This window comes from Pelophylax lessonae (genome assembly GCF_965119305.1).
Source record: "Pelophylax lessonae genome assembly, chromosome: 7".
Classification (NCBI taxonomy): domain Eukaryota; kingdom Metazoa; phylum Chordata; class Amphibia; order Anura; family Ranidae; genus Pelophylax; species Pelophylax lessonae.
In genome coordinates, this window is record NC_138774.1 from 97,957,839 (window position 1) to 97,975,588 (window position 17,750).

General features: G+C 41.7%; 1 protein-coding gene across 1 annotated transcript in view; it reads right to left on the reverse strand.

Moving 5' to 3' along the window:
• Nucleotides 1-1,164: 1,164 nt before the first annotated feature.
• LOC309560731 (putative Kunitz-type serine protease inhibitor) overlaps nucleotides 1,165-17,750 on the reverse strand; it is a 34,611-nt gene continuing 18,025 nt past the window's right edge. Inside the window, exons 2-8 of the mRNA XM_082264363.1 lie at nucleotides 15,882-16,052; nucleotides 11,146-11,205; nucleotides 10,834-10,995; nucleotides 6,794-6,847; nucleotides 4,395-4,565; nucleotides 2,546-2,596; nucleotides 1,165-1,487 (exon numbers count right to left, since the gene is read on the reverse strand). Coding sequence (XP_082120489.1) covers nucleotides 1,318-1,487; nucleotides 2,546-2,596; nucleotides 4,395-4,565; nucleotides 6,794-6,847; nucleotides 10,834-10,995; nucleotides 11,146-11,205; nucleotides 15,882-16,052 — 839 coding nt within the window. The 3' untranslated portion in view covers nucleotides 1,165-1,317. The remainder of the gene's footprint in view (nucleotides 1,488-2,545; nucleotides 2,597-4,394; nucleotides 4,566-6,793; nucleotides 6,848-10,833; nucleotides 10,996-11,145; nucleotides 11,206-15,881; nucleotides 16,053-17,750) is intronic.

Below are 17,750 nucleotides of genomic sequence, written 5' to 3' on the forward strand. Positions count from 1 at the left end.
GGATGCCCTATAGTAAGTCTATGGGTGACACCACCACCAAGGCTCTGCAGCCATTGTAGCTGCTCTCTCCGCTTCCCTGAAGCCAGCCTCTGGGAGATCACATGACTGGGACTTCCCTTAGATAAGGCCATGTGTACACGTCTTTCCTTTACACGGTACTTCGTATAGGGCTTTATAATGGGGGTGGGAGTACATTTACGCTTAGTTAGGTTTTGATCAGAATTCAATCTTAAGCCCAGGAAACTTAGCTGCTTACATACAGTTTGAATCCTTAAGACTCAAAGCGGACCACATGCTTTAGGTGGCAGACAAGTGTCAGGAAGCCAAAAGGATCCACTAAACCACCAAAAAATATGCAAGTTATGATCCCACATCATGGATATGACATGCACACACTTGTGCCAATCCCATGAATGCAATAGGCTAACTAGCAAATAATTGGAGTCCATGTATTCAAATTCTCCTCCCCCCAGCAGTGTAAGATGGCAGCCATCAGAACCTGTTGGATCATCATTGTCAATTGGCTACAAGCAGCATAGGGATTCACAGTCTGCTACAGCCCAACCATTACAAGACCAAAAAAACTTCATTGCTGGGGCATTGGTAATTTCTAGGCAATGTCAGATAGGCTTACGAAGTAGAAAACAGATTCTAATGTGACAGTGGAATGTGTCTCGCTACAGAAGTGGACAAAATTCAGATGTAAAATGTCTAAGCTCTAAAGGGGCAGGCGCTTTGGATTTCAGCTTAGATAATGGCAAGAAACAGCTAGTCTGACATTGCCCTCACCATAAAAAAAAAAAAAAAAAAAAGAAGGTTTCTCAATCAACACATAAAGTATCTTATACAATATACCTAGATGGTGCAATAAAAAAAAGTATTTCTGCAGCTTTTTCACCCGGGCTGTTATGAAAGACCATCCCACCACTGATTACACCCAGGTATAGCATCCAAAGCCATAATTCGAAGCTGGACCATCAAAAAGTACTTTAGTAAGGCACACAAGCTGATTTAAACACAGTTTAATACAGTTTCATAATTAAATCAACATAAAAGATGGAATAAAAAGTACCCACAGGAAAATGCCCTGTTTAATAAAATAAAAACTGTTTGCAAATGGTAAAAACTACCCACAGAAAGGAGACCTCTTCCTAGTAATATGTATTTTCTGATTAAATGACAGTCTCCTCTCAGCTATTGTGTAATGTTGGAAACACACATCCTTGGAGTGACACAATATTAGGCAAGATACAGTAACCTTGTGCTAAAATCTGTGTTTGAGACATGGAGTGTTACAGCCTTTTGGAATGGCTTCATCTACAGAGTGTAGGCATTGTTCATCAGACATTCTTTGTCATCAATGGGGTTCCACATGGCTCGGAAGTCAGCGTTCTGCTGATTCTTCTTGGACATCTTCACAAAGAACGTGATCATAACCCCCAACAGGGTGGCAGCCATCACTGCAAGGAGGATTGGGAGTACCACAGCTGTAGAAGAAATGTACAGGGTTAGTTAATGAACCAGTAACGGATATATGCTTTGACCAAGGTAAAGAGGACCTGACATTTTAATAGCCAAAAATCACACAGCACTTTGTACTCTGGTGAAGCCATGCAGTTCTAGTCATGCCGATCTGTGGTTATCCCACTTATATTTATCCTTATCTGGCCTGGTCAGTTTTCACATGTACCCATAAAAACACACAGAACATATGACAAACCCAATTTAAAATACCTCTCATCCCTGTATTCTACAAATGGTCATTATACCTTTAAACAAAAAAAAAAAAAACAAAACCTCTGCAGAATATGTTCCAACTCTTGGATCCCCAAGTAACCACATATCCTGAAGTAGATTTGGTTCACAAACAATAAGGACGCTTGCACATAAAACGACTTGTCTTGAATCCATCTGCATAGAAGTATGAATCTATAGACAGTCATATGGTCCTGTATACACATTATGAACCAGGGAAATCAGGTGGATTTACTTCTGACCTACTGCATTTTAAATGCTAAATAAATGTGCATACAGTATGCAAACATGTACAGAGCAATGAGGCTGTATTAGGAGATTTACGTGAACTTGTGCAGATGTACCCTTAGCATCAAACTCTGGGAATGAACTTGGAGAAACCTCTAAAAAGGTCACAAATCCGAGGGTCTCAATTGCTGGTGTGTTTAATAGGCATATATGTTTTGGTACAGTCGCCCATTCTTGCTTCACTATTTAGCAAGCCCTCAGCCTCAAGCATGCACACATGTCAAAGAAGAAAAAAATACCAACGTCAATGGCTGCATACCTGTTCTAGATTTGTAATCCTAAGCAGTGAAGCACAGATGGCTAAACTAGAGCCCACAGCTTTAAAAACCGAATCCGCAATAGTATTTCATACAATTCTATTTTGACAGGTCTCCCTCATTGAAGACGCAGAGAGTTTCAACTGGTTAAAAAGGCCACTGCAAACCTTTTATCAGCAGAAGCCTATGAATGTGTATCAACTGTACATGTCGGAGTTGTTTAATCATCTTAAAATTACACTTACAGGTTAATGGGCGATGGAAGAAATGATGATCTACAGAGCTGTCATCTTCTTCTGCAATACACAAGACATGCAGTTATATTTATTACTCTTAGCTATAGATGTGCAGTGACTAGGCTATAGAAACAGATGGCACATTCTGCAATACTCATTTACCTTAAAGAAAAAAACTTCACCCATTAAGAGAAGTTCTACCCTCCACCCCAGAAATCTATCCTGTAGTTAGTAAGCGCTATAACAACATTTGCACAAACCAATTGAAACACGTATTGGGATTTTTTTTTTTACCAAAAATATGTAGCAGAATACAAATTGGCCTAAAATGATGAAAAAAATATTGCGTTTTTTTTTTTTCTTCAAAATTGTGGCTCTTTTTTTTTAGTTTATAGCACAAAATCTAAAAAACCGCAGAGGTGATCAAATACCACCAAAAGAAAGCTCCATTTGTGGGGGGAGAAAAAAAAAAAAAAAAAGAAGAAGGACAACAATTGTATTTGCGTACAGTGTCGCAAAAAAGTGCAATCGTCAGTTAAAGCAACGTAGTGCCGAATCGCAAAAAGTGGCCTGGTCATTAAGGGGGTAAAACCTTCTGGAGCTGAAGTGGTTAAATCTTTTCAAATTAATTAAAAATAAAAAAAATCCCATGTACATATGTTTTCACAGCCTTTGCTCAATGATTTGTTGAAGCACCTTTGGCACCAATTACAGCCTCAAGTCTTGAGTATAATGCTACAAGCTTGGCACACCTATTTTTGGGCAGTTTCTCCCATTCTTCTTTGCAGGACCACTCATGATCCATCAGGTTGGATGGGGAGCGTCGGCGCACAGCCATTTTCAGATCTCTCCAGAGACGTTCAATCAGGTTAAAGTCTGGGCTCTGGATGGGCCACTCAAGGACATTCACAGAGCTGTCCCGTAGCCACTCCTTTGTTATATTGGCAATGTGCTCCGGGTCATTGTCCTGTTGGAAGATTAACCTTCACCCCAGTCTGAAGTCCAGAGTGCTTTGGAGCAGGTTTACATCAAGGATGTCTCTGTACATTGCTGCATTCTCATCTTTCCCTCGATCCTGACTAGTTTTCCAGTTCCTGCCGCTGAAAAACATCCCCACAGCATAATGCTGCCACCACCATGCTTCACTGTAGGGATGGTAATGGCCAGGTGATTAGCGGTGCCTGGTTTCGTCCAGACATGATGTTTAACATTCAGGCCAAAGAGTTCAATCTTTGTTTCATCAGACCAGAGCATTTTGTTTCTCATGGTCTGAGTCCTTCAGGTGCCTTTTGGCAAACTCCAGGCAGGCTGTCATGTGCCTTTTACTGAGAAGTGGCTTCCGTCTGGCCACTCTACCATACAGGCCTGATTGGTGGAGTGCTGCAGAGATGGTTGTTCTTCGGGAAGGTTGAGGCAACTGGGCTAATTGAGACCTTCAATGCAGTAAAAATCTTTCTGTATCCTTCCCTAGATCTGTGTCTCCATACAATCCTGTCTCAGGGGGTCTACAGACAATTCATTGGACTTCATGGTTTGGTTTTTGCCCTGACTTGCACTGTTAACTGTGGGACCTTATATAGACAGGTGTGATTGTAGAATTTTGAGGAAAATAATGAATTTAATCCATTTTGGAATAAGGCTGTAACATAACAAAATGTGGAAAAAGTGAAGCGTTGTGAATACTTTCCTGATACACATTATATATGTATGTATGTATTTATGTGTAACAATCCTATTGGTTCACTTAGTTATCCATTTTTGGCAGAGCATCTGTAAGCCTGTGATATTCTATCACAGCATCTCTTTCGGGTAGCAGGCGATCCTACAAGAGGGCCCAGCTAAGCGGACATAAGTTTACCTGATCGGCCTGCACACATCTTCATACAATCAGCCTCTGTGAGGTAGTTGTTCTCTTTGGGTTTGCAGCCTCCATAGACAAATGTTTTACAAGTCAGATCACTGGGGTCATAGTAGTATCTTGTGAAGGAAGCACGGCAATTGCCAGTTGAAGGAGGTGCCGCACAGTAATCTGTGGGTAGAGAAAAAGATCATTAGGGTCAGGACAAGGGCAATTTCCACCTCAAATACTTGTAACACGGACTGTCATGCCCAGCACAGAGGAAAATAAAATTGCAGACGCATCTGATATTATACAGCCTAACAAACTATGCACAATGCCCATTTGTGAGAATTCCCAAAAAAAGAAAAAAATCCCTCTTTAATTAAATCCTTTACCAAAACACAGAACCCTCACACCCCCTAGTAAAAAAACAAAAACAAAAAAACAAAAACAAAAAACACACAACCACTCTGCAGTCCCCGTTTTATTCATACAGATGGGTCCATACTTTTATTCCAAATGGAGTGCACAGTCGTCCCAATAACAGGAATACACAATGTTAACAGGTGCTTGATCATATATCGAACCAAAAGTCCATGGAGTTAAAAATCATTAATGGCACAGGGGGAGAAAAAGTCCACCATGTAGGGCAGCCATCCAGAAGCCAAAAGCCAGGGGTTCCACGGGGCTAAAACAAAGACAGACAGAGGCGCCTCTAAGTGTAGACTTTATGCAACAGGTTTAATGAATAAAATTATGCACTCACGTTAGTAAGCATATATTCATGCCCATAAAACAAGGTTCCAGTGTGGAGAAAAGTGTACATCATTCGGTCATGGGACATCCGTCCTGCTGGAGCCAAAATCCTTTCGCCGTGGCCGGCTTGTACGGCAAGGTTAGAATCAGGAAGTAGGCTTGGTGTATTTGCTTGACAGCAAGGCTTGGTGACATCATCCAGGTTCGATTATCCACCAAGCCTTGCTGTCAAGCAAATACACCAAGCCTACTTCCTGATTCTAACCTTGCCGTACAAGCCGGCCACGGCGAAAGGATTTTGGCTCCAGCAGGACAGATGTCCATGACCGGATGATGTACACTTTTCTCCACACTGGAACCTTGTTTTATGGGCATGAATATATGCTTACTAACGTGAGTGCATAATTTTATTCATTAAACCTGTTGCATAAAGTCTACACTTAGAGGCGCCACTGTCTGTCTTTGTTTTTGTCCCAATAACAGGGACTTTGCTATGAATGTGTAACAGCACTGGGCCTGGCAAGGACTGTTCTGAAAAGGAGCTGTGCACACCATGAATGGATTTGATTGTAGTTTTCACTGAAGGTAACTTTAAGGACAGGTTGAAGTGCACCTCTGCTTTGCTTGTCCAGCTGCATCTACTCTCCTACCTTTCTTTCCCCAACCACTGTTTGGCCAATGGATGCCAAGAGGAAGCACCGTGTGACCTATAAACAAACTTGGACCTTACAGAACAGAGGAGTCTATCCCCCACCCCCAGGTGACAGCCCTGCAGACCTGAGCAGCCAATGGCCAAGTACCAGTACTGTTGCATGTGAGGAAGAGATTTAGTCATGTGTACCCCCAGACCCAAATATACTGGGCATGTCTCCACCCATGCCAAATGAGGCAGCAAGGGTTCCTGGCAGTAAAATTAACCCGTTTTGACCTGCTGATGGGGGAAGTCATATTTCTTTGGTATTATTGGCTCACAATATCAAATAATGAATTCTAAGCCTGGTTACCTTTGCTGACTTTATACCAAAGGAACGTCATTACAAACTGACCAAGTCCTTAAAAGGTCATGTTGCTTTCGGGGGGGGGATTGGTCATTTCCTCACACACTAGTGCTGTATATAAACAGCTTAAACTTGCAATAATCAGTCTCCCCTCAGAGCTGCCATCATGCACGAGTTGGATTTTGATCAAGCCGTGAAAGCGGGTGGGACTCCTTGGTGAAAAAGGCATCCCTAAAGTATTATTGTTACATTTTCTAATATTAAATGTATTCTGTATTGGTCATTATTTAATTACAATTTTTTTTCTTACCTATAAAGTGTTTGTGTGATCTCTGTGCACATCTCGAATAAAACCCCAAAATGTAAAAGGATCACGTGATCGTGATGCATGTGCAAAATACAGGTTCACTTTACATAGACTAACTGATAAAGAACACACTTACTGAAATATAGAAGATTAAAAAGAGTAACACTGAATAACCTTAAAACGTAAAGCGAACCACAAGATGTCAGGCACCACAAGTACTTTTACAGTTGTACCAAAAACATATTGCCTGCGTTTCCACGAATCCTGCCCTAAACAATACAACTAGAATATCCCAGATGTGTGTGCCCACTAAACCAGTCAGTGCAACATGTCCACAAGCAGCAGAAATAACAAACCTTTGAAGTTTCCAACTTTGGGGGCCTTGGCCGCAGCAGGTTCTGGCTTTTTAACTGCAAATAAAAAAAAAAAAAAAAAAAAGTATTAGTTGAATGGGCAATGGTTAATCGCAAAGGACAGTAGAAGCGGTATGGTGCTTTGCGAAAATATTAACCCCTTTTGCATTTTTCTTGTTTTGTTGCATTAGAGCCTGGAATTCAAATTGATATCTATGGGGGCTTTGTACCATGGGATTAATTCATTTTAGAAGTCTCATTAGATGATTAAAGTACGGTCCACCTCTGTGCAATCAAAGCGTCACATGTCAGTATAAATACAGTATACCTGTTCTGGGAGCCCGTTCACACCACTTACATGAGAACGTGCTACCCTTTTTAGGTGTGCATGAGTGCCATTAATTCTTAATGGAACTTCAAAACACATCTACCAAAAACGCAAGTACGTTTGCGGCCACCAGAATGCATTTAACCACACCATTTAAAAATTTGCATCTGCTGTACCTTTTACACCTTCCCAGGCGTTTGGCAGCCCACTAAAAAAGAATGGGATGTTGGGAACGAGCAAAAAACGTACAAATCGTGGTGTGAACCGACCTAAATACCTCCCAAGTCTGCAACAATACTAAGCAAGTAACATGAAGACCATGGGGCTCTCAAAACAGTCCAGAGACAAAAGTTGTCCAGAAGTATAGATCAGGGTTGGGTTTGAAAAGAATATTACAAACTTTGGACATCCCACAGAGCACCAATAAATCCAGAACAAAATGGAAAGCATATATGACACTACCATAATCCTGACAGGAGAAGGCCACCCACCAAAATCACAGAATCACAGATGCAAGAAAAACCCCAAAGAGAACAATGAAAGGGATGCAAAGCAGAGATGGGTTTATCTGTCCAATGGACCCCACTTTAAAAGCTGTACACTCCACAGAGCAGAGCTGTATAGAAGGTTGACCAAAAAAAAAAAAAAAAAAAAGCCATTGCTTAAAGAGTAAAGGCTAGTACACACTAAGAAAATTGGATGAACATTTTCGTCCAAAGAATTTTCAAACGATTTTCGAATAGCGCGTACACAACTTTCGACAGCCGATTATGAATTTTCGTTCAAAAATTCTCAAAGGGACAAACAAGGAAAGTCAGAAGATCGCTCGCCCGATTTTCTTATAGCACGTACCCAATTTACCTCCACTTTTGTTGAACACACCATCCCCCCTGGGTGATCAATATACATTGCAAAGAGTTTTTTGTTAGAACAGGTCTTGGGCAGGACTGATTCTGAATGGGAGCAACTCCCAAGCACTAGCTGCACTTGCAGAGTTATAAAAAAGAAAGTGGTAGGGTCTGTATTCCTTTAGAAATTAATACTTTAGGAACATCTCACCAAAACTGGAATTTTTGTTGCAGAGGATGCCTAAAATATTACTAGTTTCTTCATGAAGACCTCCGAGCTCGGACAGCGTCAGTGGGTCCAACTGACAAAGTCCAAACCCAGGACGCAACGCATTTGGGGAATCAGGAGCCAGACCCTCGGACATTATCCCGTGGCCACTGCTAATTATTTGAAACACACTGGGGCGGTGTTATCTGCCCTTTGTACCGGAACGGTTGAGTGCCATCTATGCGAGTTTACATCCTAGATTTTACCGGCTTTTAATAAAGAGTTTACAAAAGAGCACTAGATATTTCCATTTGTATACTGCTGATGGAGATCATGCATCTGTGACAAGAGGAGCTGAGCCTACACCTGGTGTCACCCCCATCAGGGAACTGCATGTTTAGAGCTGCTGGTAATACAGGGGGGTCTAAACTTAAAGTGAGCTGCCATCTTATCACTGATGGAAGATGTATTGAAGGTTTAAACACATCATACATTGAAAAAGGAGCTTACAAACTGTTGATTTGAAGCAGCCTATGCTAGTTTTTTTTTTGCACACTGACCCACTGATTAGTATTGCTATTTATTGGATACCATTGTTGCTTGTTTGGTTATTGTTTTTTCTTTGATACACACCAATTTTTCTTAGTTGTCGCTTTGTGTGGACTATTACACAGGATTGTATTTGGTTACCAGTTGTGCTGCACTATTTTTACAGTTTTGTTGTATTGATAAGTGAAGTGAGGACACTTTTAAGTGAGCAGCAAATCGAGGCATTCAATATATTTTTTTCACTTTACTTTTGATTAATGACTGGTTAAAGTAAGGCTGCGCCAATTAAGGCTGGCCATACATTATACAAATTGCTTACAATTTTCTGTACAATTTTCTTGAAATTTACCTTCAACTATGTAATACAAAGGCCTGCCTAATTGGATACAAGTGAAAAAGTGTTGTTTAGCTTTGACCTCAAATTATGTGGTTTGTGGTAAATCCAACAGAAAATTGTACATATATGGCCAGCCTAAGCGCGCCATTTTAGATTTATTCCATATGCTAACCGTGTACGGGATGCCGCCAGATTGCATTTCATTTTACAGAAAATGTCAGTGCTGCAGAATGAAAAGGAAAGAATTTATAAAAAACAATGGCTTGTGTCGCAATCGTATGCTGTAATTTTTTTTTTTAATTTTGGTAACGGCGGCATCATGTTGCCAGGATGCTTTTCATCGGAAGGGACTGGAAAACTGGTCAGGATTGCAGGAAAGATGGATGGCAGTTTCTGAAGAAAACCTATTTCAATCTGCCAGTTTTGAAACTGGGACGGAGGTTCGCCTTACAGCAGGACAAGGACCCCAAAATGACTAAAGCAACTTCTTTCACATCAATACGCTGAAGCTTCCTGGCAGTTCAGGTGCAGCTCAGTGTAACTGCCGTTTAACCATGCTTTGCCATAGAATTCCATTAGATTGGGTGGTTTTGGTACGTTTTTCTGAAAGCACACCAGAAGTCCTGCATGCAAGACTAAAGAGTAGCTCCTGCATGTAGGACTTTTGGTACACTTTCAGGGCACTAAAGCGCACAAAAACCACCCAATCCTATGGAAGTCTATAGCAAAGAGCAGGTAACCTGCAGGCACGGATACAAGTGTTGTAAGGAAACCATAGCAAAATCAGTTTGAAAGGTTCTCAAGCTACTCTAAACTGGAACACTTGTATACACTTGTCTGCTGGTGGCTGGCGAGGACATGCAAACACATTTTGAACCACCCTAAGACTGGCTTTACCCATATTGGATGAAAATCTGCAAGGTGCTGCCCCTGGCTTCCTACTTATAGGACTTCAGATGGTCATATACTTGTGAGGCACTCACCTGACCTTGCCCCCTGTGGTTCCACAAATCTAATCAGATTATAACCAAAATCGTCATATACATGGCCAGTTAGATCCAGACCAACCAGATGTTTTTACCTTTTTTACAAGCATGTAAAGTTCAGATATGATCAACTCTAGTACCGCTATGAACTACCCCTGAACAAGGAGAAAGTATAGATCTTCAAAACATGTTGGGTTGCTAGATTCTAGCGTTTGAGTTTTTCTCCTATCTGTCCAATGCTTGTATATGGTTTTTAATTCCAATTGTTTCCTATTTTTGTACCTAATAAAGCTATTGTTGACTATATATTAGTTTTCCAATCAATATGTGCCTGAAAAGTCCCAATTAGGGGAACCCCCTCTTTTTGTATGTGAAAGAGCTGGAGCGGTTTTGCCTTAAATAATGGGCAAAAATCCCAGTGGCTAGATGTGCTAAACTAAGAGCAATCCCCCCCCAAGAGACTTGCGGCTATAACTGGAGAAAATAGTAGCTCTACAAAGTGTTAACTTTTGCAGGGGGGGGGGGGGGGGGGAATACTTGGGCACACTCAGGATTTCTGTTTTTTGGTCCCATTTTGGGTCACATTAAAAAAATATTTTGCACCTTCAAAGTCGTAGGCAGGTTGTGTACATCACAGTGTACAAAGGCCCAAAAAAAAAAAAAAAAAAACACTTTAAAATACAGGCTGTAATGGTACAAAATAAAGAAACCAAGGGGTGAATACTTTTGCAAGGTACAGTAAATTCTAATTTAAGAATAAAATAAAAAACAGCTAAATATGACTCACCAACACATTTGTCAATGCACTCATCCTCAGACATGTGGTTGTTCTTACTGCCTCCACAACCACCATAGGTAAATTTGCGACAAGACTGTGACTCAGAGTCAAAGAACCATCGGGGAAAAGAAGCTCGACAATTGCCAGTTACAGAGGGGCCTGAGCACATTTCTACAGGGAAAGAAACTGTATAAGGTTTCCCAAATGACAAATGAACGGAAAAAAAAAAAAAACCACACCCAAATATGTATAATGAAAGCATTTTGTGTGACATATCAGAACGGCATGATTGAACAGACGTGGGGACAACACTGAACTAACCTGAAAGAGGAGCGTCGGCCACCAAGCGTTCAGGAGTGGGGATGATCTCCGCCTTTGTTGCTAAACAATGGGTAAAAGAGTTACACGGTTAATGAAAAAAAAAAAAACAACACGATTGAACCACATTTGTCATGCCATTTTTTGGGGGAGAGGGAAACAGTTACCTAGTTTTGACAGGTACCCGCTCCTACTTTTACTTGGCGGCTCAAGCAGAAGTTCTCCTCTCCCCCTCCCTCCAATCTTCTGGGACATGTCACAGGTCCCAGAAGATTGCTCATTTACACAGGACGCGCAGCATGACTCACGCATGCGCAGTGCGCACCCGGCTGCGAAGCTGCAAACTGTCACAGCCGGGTTCCCACAGTAGTGATGCTGGCGCCGCAGAGAGAAGAGGGAGAGAACCGATGCTTCTGCTGGCCGCATTGCTGGACCGTGGGACAGGTGAGTGCTACACTTTTTGTAACTGCTGACTTTTAATAAACACAAAAACTGGTGGAACTCCGCTTTAACTTCTTAACCACTTGCCGACTGCTCACAGTATATTTACTGCGGCAGTCAGCCCTTCACAGGCAGAGCAACGTAGTACTACGTCGCTAGCCTGTGAGGCTCTTGGGAGGGAGCGAGCGCGCGCCGCCAGAGGCGCGCTCCCGGACCCCCCCCCCCCCCGCGCGTGTGGTCACTCGGCGATAGTCGGTGGAGAGGGAGAAAGGCAAGCGGCTGATGTAAACAAGCCGCCTGTCATGCTCCCCAGTGTAGGAATAGTGATTATACGGTTCTACTATGTAGGACCGTTGATCACTGTTCCTACACCTCAAGCCACAGCCAATCAGTTAGAATCACACCCCTAGGGACACACATAACCCCTCCCTCAAAAAAAAGTTATCCCCTTCACTGCCAGTGTAATTTTACAGTAACAGTGCATATTTATAGCACTGATTACTGTAGAAATATCACTGGTAACCCCAAAAGTGTCAAAAATGTCAGTCAAGGGTCCGATCTGTCCGCCGCAAAAAAAAAAAAAAAAAAAAAAAAAAAAAAAACACAACAAAAATCTTTCCGTTAGTAAATGCGATAACTTTTGCGCAAACCAATCAAAATACGCTTTTTGCGATTTTTTTTACCAAACATATGTAGCATAAAACAAATTGGCCGAAAATGTTAAAAAATTTTTTTGATTTTTACATTTTCGTTCAGGTGATCAAATACCACCAAAAGAAAGCTCTGTTTGTGGGGGAAAAAAAAAGACGTCAAATTCGTTTAGGTACAGCGTCGCACGACCGCGCAATTGTCCGAAAGTCACGCAGTGCCGAATCGCAAAATAGGCCCTGGTCGGAATGGGGGTAAAATCTTCCGGGGCTTAAGTGGTTAAAAAGATTAAGCCTTTTTCTGACACTTGTTGCTTACAAGTCAAAATCAGAATTTTTTGCTAGAGAACCCCCAAATATACATATTTTTTTTTTTTTTTTTTTTAAGCAGAAACCCTAGAGAATAAAATGGTGATCATTGCAATCTTTTATGTCACACCGTATTCATGCAGAAGTCTTTCAAAACGCAGGTTTTTGGGAAAAACAAAAACAAAAAAAAACAAACACTTTACCGTTTTGTTGTTTTTTTTTTTTTAAACTTAGCACAATTTTATAATGCAAGAGATAATGTTACGCCGAGAATCGCGATCTTTATTCCAAGCCAAGAAATCGTTATTCTCATTTTATCCAGATTTGTGTAGCTCTACCATACATGATAAAGAATAATTGGATTTCAAGGATCAAAAAAATTATTAAAGGAACACTTTGAAAAGCGGTCAGATCTCAATGGGGAAATATATAATGCTGGATATTTATACTGGATATGGACTGGGTAATGTGTTTGGAAGGAAAGGATGCCACATCTTTGATGGAAATGAAAATTATCACCCTACAGAGGGCTGAACTCAAAGACACCCGTAAAAATCAAAGTGAAAAATTATGTAGCAGGCTAGTCCATTTTGCTAAAATTTCATATTTTCTGATGTTTTATTTTTTTTTTTTTGACTAGTTTTGCATTTGCATAGGGTCAGTGTCACTACTGGTAGCATGAAGCAATACCTGGACCCTATAGGAGGCAGCCCAAATCCTCCAGGATGGCACATCAATACGTGCCATTGCCAGAAGGTTTGCTGTGTCTCCCAGCACAGTCTCAAGAACATGGAAGAGATTCCAGGAGACAGGCAGATACTCTAGGAGAGCTGGACAGGGCCATAGAAGGTCATTAACCCATCAGCAGGACGTATCTGCTCCTTTGTGCAAGGAGGAAAAGGATGCGCACTGCCAGAGCCCTACAAAATAACCCCCAGCAGGTCACTGGTGTGAATGTCTGACCAAACAATCGGAGACAGACTTCTTGAGGGTAGCCTGATGAACTCTAGTGGGCCCTGTGCTCACTGTCTGGCACTGTGGAGCTTGATTGGCAATTGCCATTGAACACCAAAATTGGAAGGTCCGCCACTGGTGCCCTGTGCTTTTCACAGATGAGAGCAGGTTCACCCTGAGCACATGTGACAGACGTGAAAGTGTCTGGAGAAGCCATGGAGAACGTTATGCTGCCTGTAACTTCGTTCAGCATGACCAGTTTGGTGGTGGGTCAGTGATGGTCTGGGGGAGGCATATTTATGGAGGGGAGCACAGACCTCTACAGGCTAGACAATAGCACCCTGACTGCCATTAGGTATCGGGCTGGTGCAGTGGATCCTGGGTTCCTCCTGGTGCATGACAATGCCAGGCTTCATGTGGAGAGAGTATGCAGCCAGTTCCTGGAGGATGAAGGAGTGGATTCCATTGAATGCCCCCCTGCTCGTCTGACCTAAATCCAATAGAACACTTCTGGGACATTTTGTTTTGGTCCATCAAACGCCGCCAGATTGCACCTCAGCCTGTTCAGGAGCTCAGTGTTGCCCTGGTCCAGATCTGGGAGGAAATACCCCAGGACACCCGTTGTCTCATTAGGAGCATGTCCTAACATTGTCAGGCATGCATGCAAGCACGTGGGGGGGCCATACAAATTACCGAGTACCATTTTGAGTTGCTGCAATGAAATTTCAGCAAAATGGACTAGCCTGCTGCATCATTATTTCACTTTGATTTTCAGGGTGCGCCTTTGAATTCAGCCCTCTGTAGGAAGATCATTTTAATTTCCATCAAACAATGTGGCATCTTTCCTTTCTAACACATTATCCAGTCCATATCAGTATAGATATAGCATTATATTTTGCCCCATTGAGATCTGATGTGTTTTCAAAGTGCTCCTTTTAATTTTTTTGAGCAGTGTATAAAGCTGAAATACCTATATGGGAGTGGATTTACCGTCAAAGTATCTTTGAAGTAGTAGATTATTGTATGGTAATAGCCATCAATTAATGCATTATATTCCAGGGGTTCATGCAAGCTCACAGTCACGAGCTTGGTGTGGATTTGCCTGTCAGGTGATCACATTACCAGGGCTCTGTAGACAAGTGGGATGTTCCGCTTGTTTCCACCCTCCACTGCCACATTTGGCCCTTTCTTGGTAGGGGGGGTAGCCTGGTTTTGACAGGCACCGGCTCCCACTTCCAGAAGTTTGGCGCCACTCTCCTTCACCCGCAGTCTTCTGGGACATATCACAGGTCCCAGAAGAGTACGGAACCATTCACAAGGCGCAGCATGACTCGACGCATTCTAGTAGGAAACCGGCTGTGATGCCTCAGGGCTTCGCTTTCCGTTTCCTTTACTTCAGATGCCTGCGCCTGCACCCAAAGCCGATTGAAGAATCAACTTGGGTGAGGACATCACTGCATCCCTAGACAGGTAGCTGTCCTTATACTAAAAGTCAACAGCTACAGTATTTGTAGCTGCTGACAATCTTTTGGATGGAAGCCTGGAGCTCCTTTTCAAGTTGCAAGCTTGCCCCTTTATTACCTTGAGTAAGCCCAATACAGGGTATCACTTAAAACTTTTGCTTATAGATCTAGGTTTTTTTTTAATTTTGGATTTAACCTCTACTACGGTTCTGGGGACAACCTAAAAGCTGGGATTTTCTTTTTCTAAAAGTGTATGCCTGGGCACAAAATAAAAAATAAATAAAACAGGTGCAGTACATCTCTAAAATACATGCAAAATTCCACATTTAGTCTCTTATAAAGCCAATACAGGAAAAATGTGTTGATCTGCCAGAAATGCACTCCACTTCGGAACACAGTGTCTCTGCTGCACTGAAATCCCAAGCAGTGGTGTCAGCCCTGCCTAGTTCTATTTGCTGGACTACAGATCACGAGAGGTGTTCTATAGTCCAAGGGGAGAACTGGGCAGGGCTGATAATACTGCTTGGCATATCAATGCAGCAGAGGCAGTGTTCTTTGCAAACAAGAGGTTCAGAGCTTACTGGATTTCTGGCAGGATCAGCAGGTACCTGCAGCATTTTTAGTGAAAGAAAATGAGGAAATGAGTGGGGTTTTTTTGCCCAGGAATGTACTCTAAACAGAAAAACAGGTACTAACTTCCTCTGAAACCTCCTTATAGCCAACAGTGTAACCAGAACAGTTTATGGTATAGATACATTCAAACATTTCAGATTCATTTATTCTAACTTGCATACAAGCCTTTTCAGGTTTTTTGGCCATCAGTGTATGATACAGTTTTGGCACATACATATTATTTCATCAACTTGTGAAACTACATTACAGGTACATGAATGGTTCACAGGTGAAGTAAACACACAATCCTCACCTTTTACACCTTGGCATTTCTCCATGCACTCCTCCTCTCCCGCATGGTTGTTCAGGTTCACTGGGCAGCCTCCATAAGTAAAGCTTTTACAGGTCTCGTTCTCTGCGTCATACCACCATCTTTTAAAATATGCCCGACATGGTCCCGTTTCACCTTTTGAGAGGCAGAAATCTGGAGTGTAGAATAAAAAAAAGGTCAATCATGAGATGGAATGCCAACCATTACAGATTTAGATCACAGTGGCCAAAACTAGTATTTCCTTTTATAGGCGTTTGCTCGAGGGCTACATTCCACACTGGCTCCTAGCTTCATATAATGGAGTTCTAGATTTTCAAGTAATTCTCTCCCCAATGAGGAGTTACTATATAGTCTATAAGCTAGCAATTAGGGATTGGTATACATTGCGGACAATGACGTGTAGCATGCAATAGCCAATAGTTGCACCACGCTTCGAGTTTGTGACAGCCATCTACTACATGCAATGGTCACTAGTAATCACATAACATCAAGGGTAATTTTAGCAGAGTTACACATCGAGTCTTACAAGCTAAACAGAGTAGGAGAGAAGGGAGACACTAGTGATCGGGACAGGTTTTCTAACTGGTGTAGCCACTCATTTTCCCCAAATGAGTCCCAACATCGTCGGCACATCATCTGGCACAAAAATGGGCAAAATTGAGCAACTATCATCCCAGGTTTTTGGATACTTAAAACCTCAAATTTATTTGCTCGGACAGGTTTTAGACTGTCCTTTAGGGGACAAAAGATATAAAATATAAAGTATGCCATAACAAAGATGAACAGATGGGAAATGGTATACTTTCAAATATACATTATAATGAATCGAAAAAGCATCAGACTAAAATGCCAAAGAAAATGACCTTGGTATTCATGCTGCAAATAATGTTCTGCTTCACTACAGACTGGAATGTATACGTTGTTTAGTGTAATCGCCAAACAAGGAAATATAAAATGGTTACCAGTAACAGCAACACTAACTGTAGATTACACACAAACAGGCCCAACAGGTTTACACTTTGTCCTAAATAGAAGATTACAATCAAGCTTGGAAAATCCAAGAAATAAATGCATTTGGGTCAACAGGGGCCGATTGTTTTCATGGCTACACAGTCTTGTCAGGTTTTAATCATTTCCTTTGCATGGGAGGGTTATGATACCTGCAGACATAAAACAGTGGTCAGACATACAGACTGCACCATCACACCAGGAAAGTGTGCACAGGCAACCCCGATACCAACCTTATCTTTGGGGAACAATAGCAAAAGTCTTTGAAAATCTACAGCAAACAATCATATATTTCTCTTCAGATCAGTCAGCCGGGGGACAATTGCACTGGCCAGGAATATAGCACACAGTCATATGGCCGTTCCCCCATCTGACTATTACTGACTGGATCAGGCGTGTACCAGTGAGGGGCACAGCTACCTTGTATCTGAGATTTTTTAGGGTTATTAAACTAGTTGGCTCATCGGGAACAATCTTGGAAGTACAGTCTGCTTTACATTTAAAAGGTGTATGAAATGATAAGTTGTGTGAACTAAGGGTCAACCAAATCGTTTTTTCCAGCTGCCGATATTCTATACATTTAAAGTTTTTATTTCTACACTGCCTTTTTAATATATATATTTTTTTTTTTTAACCACTTCTGGACCAGAAGATTTCCCCCTTAATGACCAAGCCATTTTTTTTGCAATTCGGCACTGCGTTACTTTAAATGGACAAGTGCATGGTCGTGTGATGCTGTACCCAAATAAAGATATTTATTTATTTTTATATATACACACACACACACACATACATACACACACACATACACACACATACATTACATACACACACACACACACA